The sequence below is a fragment of the Marmota flaviventris genome, chromosome X (assembly GCF_047511675.1).
Source record: "Marmota flaviventris isolate mMarFla1 chromosome X, mMarFla1.hap1, whole genome shotgun sequence".
Classification (NCBI taxonomy): domain Eukaryota; kingdom Metazoa; phylum Chordata; class Mammalia; order Rodentia; family Sciuridae; genus Marmota; species Marmota flaviventris.
In genome coordinates, this window is record NC_092518.1 from 24217497 (window position 1) to 24230167 (window position 12671).

General features: G+C 35.8%; 1 protein-coding gene across 11 annotated transcripts in view; it reads left to right on the top strand.

Annotated features, from left to right (window-relative positions):
- The window catches only part of Gk (glycerol kinase), a 166079-nt gene that overhangs the window by 44670 nt on the left and 108738 nt on the right, over positions 1-12671 (top strand). For 10 of the 11 annotated variants that reach the window (XM_071606490.1, XM_071606484.1, XM_071606485.1 and 7 more), the window contains 6 exons: positions 400-509; positions 931-997; positions 2109-2126; positions 4089-4124; positions 4503-4570; positions 11846-11888. In XM_071606490.1, the coding sequence (XP_071462591.1) occupies positions 400-509; positions 931-997; positions 2109-2126; positions 4089-4124; positions 4503-4570; positions 11846-11888 (342 nt within the window). The remainder of the gene's footprint in view (positions 1-399; positions 510-930; positions 998-2108; positions 2127-4088; positions 4125-4502; positions 4571-11845; positions 11889-12671) is intronic. The other variant, XM_071606488.1, reaches the window with a different exon arrangement.

The window sequence follows — 12671 nt, forward strand, 5'->3', positions numbered from 1 at the left end:
AGGCTGTGAATACTTTAAATGCAGTCAATCTTAATTGAGATATGCTATGAGTATAAAATACTTAGCCCAAAACAAGAAAGTAAAATGTCTCAGTATCAATTTTTTAATTGATTACATGTTCAAATGATATTTTGGATCCATTGGGCTAAATAAAATCTAGGGTTCTATTAAAATTAATTTCATGTGATTATGTTTTTAATGTGGCTACTAGAAATTTTGCAATTATGTACGTTGTTTCTATTTCATTCCCATTGGACACTGTTGAAAACTAAAAAGCTACATAATTGAGACATTTCTTTCTTTTGTTTTATGTGCTCTGTTGCTGATTGTGGCCCTTAACAATGTGTGAATTAAGTAGCAAATAAGTACAAATTTAACCTGGCTTTTTATCCTGTTTAGAGTTTGACAGGAGGAGTCAATGGAGGCGTCCACTGTACTGATGTAACGAATGCAAGTAGGACAATGCTTTTCAACATTCATTCTTTGGAATGGGATAAAGAGCTCTGCGAGTGAGTTGTGTTTTGTCCCAAGGATAGCTTTCCCAATACTTTACCTATTTGTAACCTAAATCACACTGTTTTCAGATGTCAGTGAAGCAGTAAAATTTAACAGTTGATATTTCAACTACAATATGCCAAGTTTATGTTTTGTGTCTTTTTAAGAGAGGCATGCATGTATAATAAAGAGGCCAAATTAATTATTCTTCATGGATTTGGTCCTTCTAGAAATGTTCTTTGGTTTTGTGTGTGCCCTTAAATTTTTATTGGTTCTATTGCATAAAGTTAGATTATTGAATATTCAAGTATATTTTTTATTACTCTCTATACTCAAATATATCCATTTTCTAATTTAAATTTTTCTTTGAACATATACATATGTTTCTAGATATTTATTTAAAATTGTTATATACCCAAACTTATTCTTTTTCAGTTTTTTTGGAATTCCAATGGAAATTCTTCCCAATGTTCGGAGTTCTTCTGAGATCTATGGCCTAATGGTAAAAAATGAAATAAAATAAATGGGGGAGGGAACTTTGTTTTTTAAAAAACTTTACCATTCAGAATTCAGCAGCCAATATTGTTGTATTATAGTTTGGAGATTTGTGACTTTGCTGTGAAAGTTGGTAGTATGTTAGCTAAGAATTTAGTATTATTTAAATAGTTTATAACTGAAAACATTAGAATTCTTCTTACCAATTGATTTTATATTCATAAACTTTAATTGGCTTTTCTTTGAAAAATATTAGTATTTTTTAAGTATGAACAGTGGTGTGGGAATGTTTGAGCCAGTTTATTCTTTCAATCCAAATCACTGTTTTGTAGTTGTGATGTCTGCTTTTAATTTAGAGAATGACTGTTCACATTTTAATGGTGTTCTTTTTTCCTGTTGAATCTCTTTTAATAGCCAAAACATTGTTATATATTATATTCTTAGCCTGAGAAAAATTTATGGAAGAAACTGAAAACAGAGAATCTAGTCTTGAATTGGGATGACTAATGAAACTGATATCCATAATGGACATTTTTACTTTTGTTTTCATTGAAACCCAGGGAAAAAAGTAGTTTTAGCAAAAAGTGTGCTTAGCATCATTGAGAGTCTATCATAACAAAGGAGGAATGAAAACCTCTAAGAGGATTGAACTGGTATTTGAGCACAATATCGTGGAATTTATGATAAAACTTAAAAAAATAAGTTTAAGATGAAGTGCAAAAAGATTGTGTAGACATTTCATGAAGAATATTAGAAATTCCATTTATAGAGTTACTAATCATGGAGTTGAACACTAAGTGCTCTGGACAAAGCTTGAATAAGAATTCTGAACTGTTTCATTTATTATAAAGCTTTAAGGCAACACAGAATTCTTCTTTTCATTTTTTTTCTGTTTTTTATTCAACATGGAATTTCTTAAGGGAGACATAGTCACTGCTTATCTATAATAAAAGCACTTTTGTGGTTTCATAGCTATCACAAACTGGATCAGAGAAAAAGAAACTACTCTTGAGAATTAGTTTCAGAGAATGATTGAAAGAAAACATTTAACTGGCCTAGTTTTCTCTTGCATTTAAAATATTGTGCTTCTGTCCCTTTTTCCCCCGTGCTGACTATAGAAAATCTCTCATAGCCTGGTGAGTAGGTTGCCCACCAATTATGCTACCCATTCATTTGGAAAAGATACAGTGCATTTCCATTTATATTTAGACAAGTGGAAGTCTATTTACTTAATATATGGATCTAGAATGTTCATGACCCTCCAGAAATATTATAAGCTTTAGTCAGATTTTAGATTTTTTAAAAAGAGTTTAATTTTGTTTTTTCATTTCTTTAAAAAGTTTTCCATAGACTTGAGAGTGATGGTTCTAAAATAAAAGACTTAGGTAGTTTCCTGGAATGAGAGATTCTAATATTATCTGTTACAAAGCACAGTTGTGATGTGCTTTGGACTTTAGCATAAAGTAGGGAAATTTTGATACAGTTTTTAAATGTCCTGAACATCTATCTTATGAGATACTTTAAGCAGACTTTCAGACGAGTTAGTTGGAAATGCACTGTCACTTTTTCTGCATGCTTCATCAGAAGACACTCCGGGAATCCTCTAAATGCTCCCCACTGTGAAGAAAAAGGAGTGCTTTACATGCCTGAATACACAATAGATCCTGCTGAGAGTTTGATAATTTCAAAAGTACAAGTGGACTTCTTGTAGTATTTAAATATATCAAGATTTAAATTCTTAGGGGTGTAACTCAGAGGTAAAGCACTTGCCTAACATGCACAAGGCCCTGGGTTCCATTTCTAGCACAACAAAACAAACAAAGAAGACAGAAAACCTAGGTTTTCTATTGATTTAGTTTAAGCCTCTTTATGGAATTTAGGCTTTACTTAGTATCCAGGTTCAGATTCTCAAAGAAATATACAATAAATAAAAGTAGCAGGTCTTGGGGCTGGGGCTGTGGCTTGGCCATAGAGCACTTGCCTAGCATGTGTGAGGCACTGGGTTCAATTCTCAGCACTGCATATAAATAAATAAAATAAAGCTCTATCAACAACTAAGAAAAATATATATATATATATATTTTTTACAAATAAGTAGCAGGTCTTTAATTTAAACAGAAGGCATGAAAGAAATAGAATAATACCAGATATCTAGAGGGTATTTTTTCCTTCCATCATATATGAGGAAGGATTTTATTCTTACCCTCACTTTAACAGATAGGGTACTCAAAACTCCCAGGATCCAAGAGACTTGCTCACAAATGGCAGAGGAGTGAGTCCAAAGCTTTAATTTGCTCTTCCTGGTACATCATCATTACCTCAAGGATTATGTTTCTTAATCCCCCTAATTCCTTAAAATCAATAAAATGTGCTTTGTATTAGTGGTTTTTTGTTTGTTTTTGGCAATGCTAGGGATGAAACCCAGGGCCCTGCTCATGCTAAGCAAAGGCTTACCACTGAGCTAAACCCCCAGCCATAGTAGATTTTTTAATTAAATTTATAGTATCCACAACCAGCCACTTCAATCTCAGTATTCTTCCTAGAATGTTGGCCATATTGATCAAAATAAAGTCAAGTATTCAGTTCATAATTTAACTGTTCATTATCTAAATTTGAAGAATGATGTTTGCTATGAACAAATATCTAATACCTGTATACTCTTGTTTCTTAAGAGCAACTTGAATAGAAAGAAGAGTTGATAAAAATACAGCCTTCCCCAAAAAATATATTCCATGTTGGTCTGATAGCTGTTTAAAGGATATATTAATCATATAATTTTGTAATAAGTTGAGGCATAGAGAGGTTTCAGCAGCCTGCTTGTGCCCTAACATCAACTAACCAGGAATAGAGCCCATGTCTCCCGACTACCAGTCCAGTGTTCCATGTTCATTCTCCAGCACCACGTCTATTCTCATCGTTCTAGGTATACTTCTAGTATCTGTCTCTGTACTACTCATGTAGTTGAAACACTTGCTTTGTCTTGTCTGCCCACATCCTTTGGCACGTTGCTCTCTCTCTATGTCTATTCCTGTTGCAATAATATTAGCAGAGTCAACAGTTTGTGACTGTTCATAATCCTTTTTTAAAATTTTTATTAGAAAGCTGGGGCCTTGGAAGGTGTGCCAATATCTGGGGTAAGTTTTGTCACCAAACATCTCCCTGATGCTTCTCCTTGCCCACTCCTCTGTGTTGTGGTTTTCTTCCTCTATCTTAATCAGTCAGCCTCTCCCTAAACTGGAGAAAACCAGTGAGAGTCACAAAATTGGCTAATTTTTGTTCTTTTGTGACAGTGTGAGTCATTGAGAATCTTTTGAAGAAATTAATTTTACCTCTCCCTTCCCATACCTATTATATTGTAGGGTATGGGTATTAACAAATGTGGGGAATGGCCAAATGGAGGACATGCAGGAAGCATAGATAGAACGATAAATAAAAAGAAATTCTGTCACTCTTTTAAGAAAGAAATTAGTAATGTTGTTTTAGTGTTCTTTACTATCATTTTATACTTTCAGTGTCTGGGGGACCAGTCTGCTGCTTTGGTGGGACAAATGTGTTTCCAGGATGGACAAGCCAAAAACACGTGAGTTTAAGAAACAGAATTAAAAACCATTGTGGTGTGTGTTTGTTTTTCTCCTTTGGTGCTTTGCGGAAGGAAAAGTTTTAAGTTCATCCAGACTGAAAATCAATACCTTACTCTCTCCAATATGCATATATAGTTTTTAAATTATTCTTATTTATTTTATTTTGTGATAACAAAGATTAAACCCAGGGGTGCTCTACATCTCTAAGTTGCCCAAGCTTGCCTCAAACTTGCTATGCTCCTGTCTCAGCCTCTGAAATTGCTGAAATTAAAGATATGAGCCACTATGCCCAGCAAATGTGTACTTTTTATTTATTTATTTATTCTTTTTACCATTTGTTTTTCTTCGTCTCCTTCAAATAAAATGCTTTATACCATATGCAAACACACTGGTGCAGTTTGGAAAGATCTGAGTTTATAGTTTATTACCTTTTTCTCCACAGGAACTAAATTTAGGTTCATAGTATTCTTGCATTTTTATGGGAAGATTGGTGGGACAGGAGAGAGGGCTGGGAAGAGGTGAGGTAGAGCCATAAAATAAAGTACAATTTTGAGCATATTACTCCTACTCAAGTTTTCAATGTAATCATAAGCTCATATTTTTAAGGTTATTTTCCTGGCACTGTGCTTCCCCTACTCCTAATCTGAAGTGTCTTCTGTGACAAGAAGTAGAAAGAATGAAGGAAGTAGAGAAGAGTATTTTTCTCCTAATCTTATCTCCTTACTACTTACCCATGTAGAGTCTGGAACAAGCCTCTTACCCACTTTAGGGTAAGAAAATGGATGCTCAGAGAAAGGTCATAGCCTTGACTTAAAAGGCAGAGCCAGATCTCAAGCCCACATCTTCTCAGTCTGGTGCTCTTTCTTTAACACCATTAATTGTATTTGAAGGTAATCTTTTAAATTTTAAAGAAAACACTTGTCAATTACATGTATTTATGAACAGAAATAGATATGCCCCAAAGACTGAAATAATACTGATTATAACACAGGCTCAGCCAATGGCTATTGGGTTATATATAATGTTCCATATATTTGAATGACATTATATCATTTCATCCATACATATTGTATGATTATCATTTTATGGATTGGGGAACTGAGAATTAAATAGGAGAACTAATTTCCGCAGCATCACACATTCAATGAGTGTGAAATGTATTATTTGCATCCCAGTCATCTCATTCCTTAGCTGGGGCTCTTACCCTCCATACTTTACTGTCCATGTGTGGAAAAGATTTCTATTTACCTAGCAAGAGGCAAAAGACTCTTTATATTTAATGGTTCTCATGATGATTTATTAATTTTCTCATCAGTTTTTACTTCAGTGAATAATGGAATGGCTGGATGCAGTGGCTCACGCCTATAAACCCATTGACTGGGAAAGCTGAGGCAGGAGGATCACAAGTTCAAAGCCAGCCTCAGCAACTTAGCGAGGCCCTAAGCAATTCAATGAGACCCTGTTACTACTGAAATATAAAAAAAGGGCTGGGGATGTGGTTCAGTGGTTAAGTGCCCCTGGGTTAAATCCCTGGTATAATAATCATAATAATCATAATCATCATCATAATAATAATAGAATGTCTAACAATTTTAATAAATGTTCTTATAGTCCAGTGGTCCAGCAGGGTCATCAGTCCTCATGTAACAAGTAGAGCATTATTTATGTGAGAATTTGTTGGGGATGGGGAAATATGAAAATTCTTTGCAGGTCTTGGTAAGGTTACGATCAAGGAGCACTTACGTCAGCTTGAGTAAGGGAACATATTCTCCGAATCCTAGTTTCAGGCAGCTGTTTGAGGAGTCATAGAAAATGAGGATATTTTTGCCTTATTTCCTCCTCTGCCAGGAACACTAATGCTAGTAAATCAGATGCTGTCTCTGTATGTCAAGTGCCTACCATAGTAGATAACACATGGTAGGGACCCAATGAAATAGCATATTTTTCCTTCTTTATTTCTCTCCCCCTTAAGCATTATCAGCCATATCCTTAAGTGTAATCAGTGAAGTTAAGGAGTGCATGTTTGAGTACCTCTGTTGCTACTACAGGTTGGAGGAGGGAAATAACAAATTGTAAAACCTAGATTTCATTTTTTTTTTTCTCTGAGAGAGAGGACACAGATACACAATTATATATCAATCAGAACTTACGTGTTGTAAGAAAATTAGAAGTAATGCTTTTAGATTTCTTTTTCTATTTTCTTTCCTTGGGGGGCGGGTCAGTAGTAGGGAATTGAACTAAGGGGCACCTTGCCACCAAGCTGCAGCCAGAGTCCCCCTTTTTCATTTTTAATATTTTAAGGCAAATTCCCACTAAGTTGTTGAGGCTGGTCTTAAACTTTCCATCCTCCTGCCATAGCCTCCTGAGTAGCTAGAATTACAGGCATGCACTACCACATGCAGCATGCTATTGGGTTTTAAAGCAAGAGAAGAAAAATCACAAAAGATTATGTTAGGGGCTGGGGATGTGGCTCAAGCGGTAGCGCGCTCGCCTGGCATGCGTGCGGCCCGGATTCGATCCTCAGCACCACATACAAACAAAGATGTTGTGTCTGCTGAAAACTAAAAAAATAAATATTAAAAAAAATTTTAAAAAGATTATGTTAGTAACGAGATGTTTTACAGAATGAGCAATATTGGAGAGTGTAGAAAACATTGAACAATGATAATAGGGAAATTGAAGTCTTAGTTTAGAGAATGTAGAGAACCTTAGAGTAAGGTAGTAGAAAATGGAATTAGGATCATGTTATGAAGCCCCAAATTTCAAGCCAAGAAGCTTTTTCTTGATACGTAGTGGGAAACTTTTGAAGTGTGTAGAGAGTTGGTGGGAACTTTCAGTTAATTATATGGCAGTCCTGGCTTAAAGCAAGGAGAAACAAGAAAAAAGAGACGAAGAGGCCAAGGAAGAAGCCACTATAGTATCCCAGTGATGAGGATATGGACTCACCAGAGGAGGACACAGAAGGAGACTGTAGGTAGATGTGCATAACACTGCAGAAATTAATTATGGAGTCTAGGTCCTGGGACGAAGTGGTTAGGCTTAGCCAAAGTAAGGAATAGGTCCATGTAGAAAAATTTCTGTTAGGAGTATTACTGTTTGTGGTACAGGTAGGTAATATATCACAAATACTTAAAAATGTGAAATAAGTTTGATATAAAAGGCTGGGGATATGGCTCAGTGGTAAAGTGCTTGCCTGGCATGCATGAGGTCCTGGGTTCAAATCCTCAAACACCCCCAAAAAAGTTCAATATAAAAGTTGAGATTTTTAAAAAATTTCCCCTATAAAGAAGTAATAGTTATAGGTGACATTACCAAGAATAAGTATACAGGTCAAGGAGATATTTAGGACAATTAGGCACCAGAATAGAGAATTCAGAAACGTAGAATACAGTATTCATTAGTGTGGAAAGCCACAGTAGGGATATTTAAAACTGAGGCATGGTCAGCAATGCAGAGTACTACAAAGAGGTTATGGAGGCTGAGAACTGAAAACAGACCATTGTATGAAGAAATTAGATCTTCATTTGGTTATCTCCAAGAAGGAAGTTTTAGTAGAATGCTCAAGATGGAAGCTAAGTTGTAAATGGTCACAAAGAGATGTGAGTAGAGACATGATGGAATGTGTTTTCCAGAAATGCAACCATTTAGGAATAGTGACAGAAGTACAAAGTTTGTGGCGTTCACAGAATTATTGAACATTTTGGGAATTTTGGTTTTATTTTTAAGTTATAAACAGAATGTTCCTTTGGAGTCTGAGCAGAGAACAGATGGAAGTTGTAAAATACATGGTAGATAGATGATGGGCAGAATGAAGTTCTAAGAGGCTGGAAAAATTAGGGTTGAACAATTAGTTAATCTCTCCCATTCTCAGCAGGGAGAAAATGACAGGCAGCACAGAATTTAATGGAAAGCCCATCACTGATTTAGGGTGGGAGAACAGATTGTGGCTGCTTCTAATTTGTCTTTCAGTTTAGCTGTATTTCCCAATCTTTCTAGAAAGAACATGGATTCTTTGAATATTAAATTACATTTTTCAGGGGCTGGGGTTGTGGCTCAGCAGTAGAGTGCTTTCCTGGCACATGCAGGGCCCTGAGTTCAGTCCTTAGCACCACATAAAAATAAATGGAATAAAGGTATTGAGTCCAACTGAAAATAAATAATAAATGTTTTAAAAAATTACATTTTTCAGGAAGACAACCTCCTCTCCCTAGGGACACTGATTAATATAATACTGTCTTTTACCTCCCTCCCAGCTTTGCTCAAGGCTACTTGCCCTGCCCCTGTGTGCCATCTTCTTTACCTTTGCAGAGTTAGAAAAATCAGATATCTTTCTGGGATATTTAAAATGGTACAATGTTGAGACAAGTTATGTAGACCACATAAATGCTGATAGCTTCACATGTGTTCGATGACTGAGAAGACAGAATAATATAATTTAAGAGGAAATTAATTGCCCGTGTACTGCTTTGAAAGCTACAGTCTAAAGGTACCAAAAAAATCTCTTCATACATTGATAAAACTTATAATTACTAAGTATATTAATTGAAGAATTCACTTCAACACTTATACACAACTATTCAGTATAAAGAGTGTTTAAGCCACCAGGTATGGTCGTGTATGCCTGTAATCCCAGTGGCTCAGGAGCCTGAAGCAGGAGGATTGAAAGTTCAAAGCCAGCCATAGCAATTTATCAAGGCCCTCACCAATTTAGCAAGACATTGTCCCAAAATAAAAAAGGGCTGGGGATATCACTTAATAGTTAAGCACCCTGGGTTCAATCCCCAGTAACCCCACCCAATAAAGAAAGAAAGAAACAAAGAGTGTTAACTGAAAAAAAATTTAAGATAGGGTATTTAGCCGGACACTAAATTGGTACCTGCTTTTCCCTTAAAAAGAATGGAATTAGCTAGGCATCATGGTGCATACCTGTAATCCCAGCCCCTGGGAGGCAAAGGCAGGAGGATTGCTAGCTCAAAGCTAGCCTCAGTGACAGTGAGGCACTAAGCAACTCAGTGAGACCCTGTCTCATTTAAATAAAATACAAAATAGGACTGGGATGTGGCTCAGTGGTCAAGTGCCCCTGAGTTCAATCCCGAGTGTCCCCCCCACAAAAAAAACGTGAAACGAATGACACATGCTTGTAATTCTAGCCTCAAGCCACTGAGGCAGGAGGATCACAAGTTTGAGGACAGACTGGGCAGTTTAGCAAGACCCTATTTCAAAATAAGATTATTTTTGAAGGAGTGTGGGTTGTAGCTCACTAGTAGAGCATCTCTGAGTTCAAATCTCAGTACCAGTACCACCTCCCCCAAAAAGAAAAAACACCATGAAATGATAAAATTTTATTTTATTTTATTTATTTTTTGTGGTGCTGGAGATTGAACCCAGGACCTTTGCATGCGAGGCAAGCACTCTACCAACTGAGCTATATATCCCCAGCCCTAAATTTTATTTTTATTAAGAGATTAACTTGGAATATACAATATAGCCTTTTAAGCAATTTGGCAAGAAAAAAAGGTACAGCTATTATGTGTTTTCACTTGTAAATGTATGTATTTATTTATTTTTAGTTGTAGTTGGACACAATACCTTTATTTAATTAATTTATTTATTTTTATGTGGTGCTGAGTTCAAACCCAGGGTCTCGCATGTGTGACCCCAGCCCCCTGTAAATGTATTACCTGTATCTGGTGTTATTTGGCAAGTGTCTTTACAAAATTGGGTATTCATTAGTGCTGTGCTCCTTGAATGTGTCACCTGTTCATCAAGCAAGCCAAGAGTCTGGGTAAGAAGAGATGGAATTACCTTGGGCTAAATGTTTATTAGGAAAAAATTGCCTTTGGTTCATGTTTGTTGCACAAGAAAAATGCAGCTGATGAATCTGTTGACTGATAGTAAATTCTGTTGGGACCCTTCTGCTAGCCCCTGGACTGAGCACTATCCCTTGTCCCACTTGTGGAATGTCACCAGCTGAGAACTGTGGTAGCTCAGTGCACATAAGCAAGGCTTGAGGGGAGGGAATCCCAAGCTTGGGCTGAGCCATCGGTTACCCTTGTTACCCCATCTCAGTTTAAAACTGTTTCTTTATGACTCTTACTGGTATCAGTTAGGACTGCTTATCTGCCTGGCACAAGTCAAAACTACTCATTACTGTCAAGTGCCAGACTTGTTGCAGAGTCTAAAGCTTATACTGATAAGTCTGCCATAGGAAATTCCATTCTTCCCTATCATCTGTGTTGCATTCTGGCTCTGATTATGCCACCACTGTTATAATTCCCTCTCCTGTAGAAAGAATGGGAAATGTAGACCTTGAATAGTTTGTCTTTCTATGCTGCCCTTGTCCTGGCTTTTCAGCTACACTTTTCCATACTCTGCTCCTAGTCTCCTTACCCTGCCAGAAGATAGAGATATTTCTCAGTTTATTAATGTATTGAAAGGGAAGCACAATGAAATGAATATGACCAAACTGAATAGAGCACAGTGCATCCCAACATCAAGACATTAAATATATATATAAATTACAGAAAAATCAGTAGGGTAGAGGGAGGGAAGCAGGGGGAGGGAGAAAGGAGAAGGGGTAAGTTCTGGGGACTGAATTAGAGCAAATTATATTCCATGCTTTTGTGGTTATGTCAAAATGTATCCTACTGGGGCTGGGGATGTGGCTCAAGCGGTAGCGCGCTCGCCTGACATGCATGCGGCCCGGGTTCGATCCTTAGCACCACATACAAACAAAGATGTTGTGTCCACCAAAAACTAAAAAATAAACATTAAAAAAAATTCTCTCTCTCTGTCTCTCTGTCTCTCTCTCTCTAAAAAATGTATCCTACTTAAAAAAGAATTTAAAAAATGCATATTAAAAATAACTATTAATGATAGAGCTAAGCTGGTGAACTCCATTGGTGAGTGGCTGTTAAGTCATGATGCTTTATTCCACATGACTTAGTAACATAACTGCAACGAAACACAGAATTTGTTGTAATTTAATCTTTTTTTAAAGTAAACACAGCCATGGGTGATGACCAAGTACTAAATACTATAGCTACATTTTTGTCCCATTATACCAAGTAAATTTTCTTCTAGACTGATCTGTGAAACATTCTACCATAAAGGGTATATGATACTTGGTAGCTTTCAGGACTTGCCTAAAACTTTAATATAATGACTTCTGTTGTACTAAATTAAATGTCAGTTTAGATCATTTGTATTGTTAATACTTTATCATTTGTTTTAAATAAAATTGTCATACTCTTTATTCTTCCTTCCACTTACAGGTATGGTACAGGATGTTTCTTACTATGTAATACAGGCCATAAGGTTGGTTTTTCTTTTAAATAAAAAGATTGATGACAGTCTTCTTTAAGTTCATATGAATAATGCTTGAATATAATTTGCTATTAATTGACTTTTGAGACTTAAGTTTGTACTTAATCTTTATCAGTGTTTAACTTAGAGTTCAATAAAAATGATGAAACTCATGACATTTGAATGATTTTTGTATAGGAAGAACCATTTTATGTTCTTTGAATTCTATGTATGTGTATGTGTGTTTTTTAAAAAAAATATTAGTTATTGATGGACCTTTATTTATTTGTTTGTTTATACTTGGTGCTGAGAATCAAGTGTCTCCTGCATGCTAGGCAAGCACTCTACCACTGAGCCACAACCCCAGCCCCTATGTGTGTGCTTTAAATTGTGTTAGTTGAAATCTAGACAGTGATCTTGTCAGATTTCTAATACAAATCTAATTTGGAATAAGCAATAAACTTTTTGCACAACTCAAGTGTTTTTTTAAAAATATTTATTTAGTTGTAGATGAACATACGGTATTTTTTATTTATTTTTATGTGGTGCTGAGGATTGAATCCTGTGCCTCACACATGGGAGGCAAGCACTTTACCACTGAGATACAGCCTCAGCCCCTCAAGTGTTTTTAATACTGATAATTTTGACTAATATTTTTTAAATTGACCTATTGATTAAATTAGTTTGAAGCTATCACTTTAAGATTTTTCTAATATTATTTTTATTGAGATATAACTGATAAATAAAAATTGTATACATTTAAAGCATATAGCATTATGAAACTATGTCAGTTTA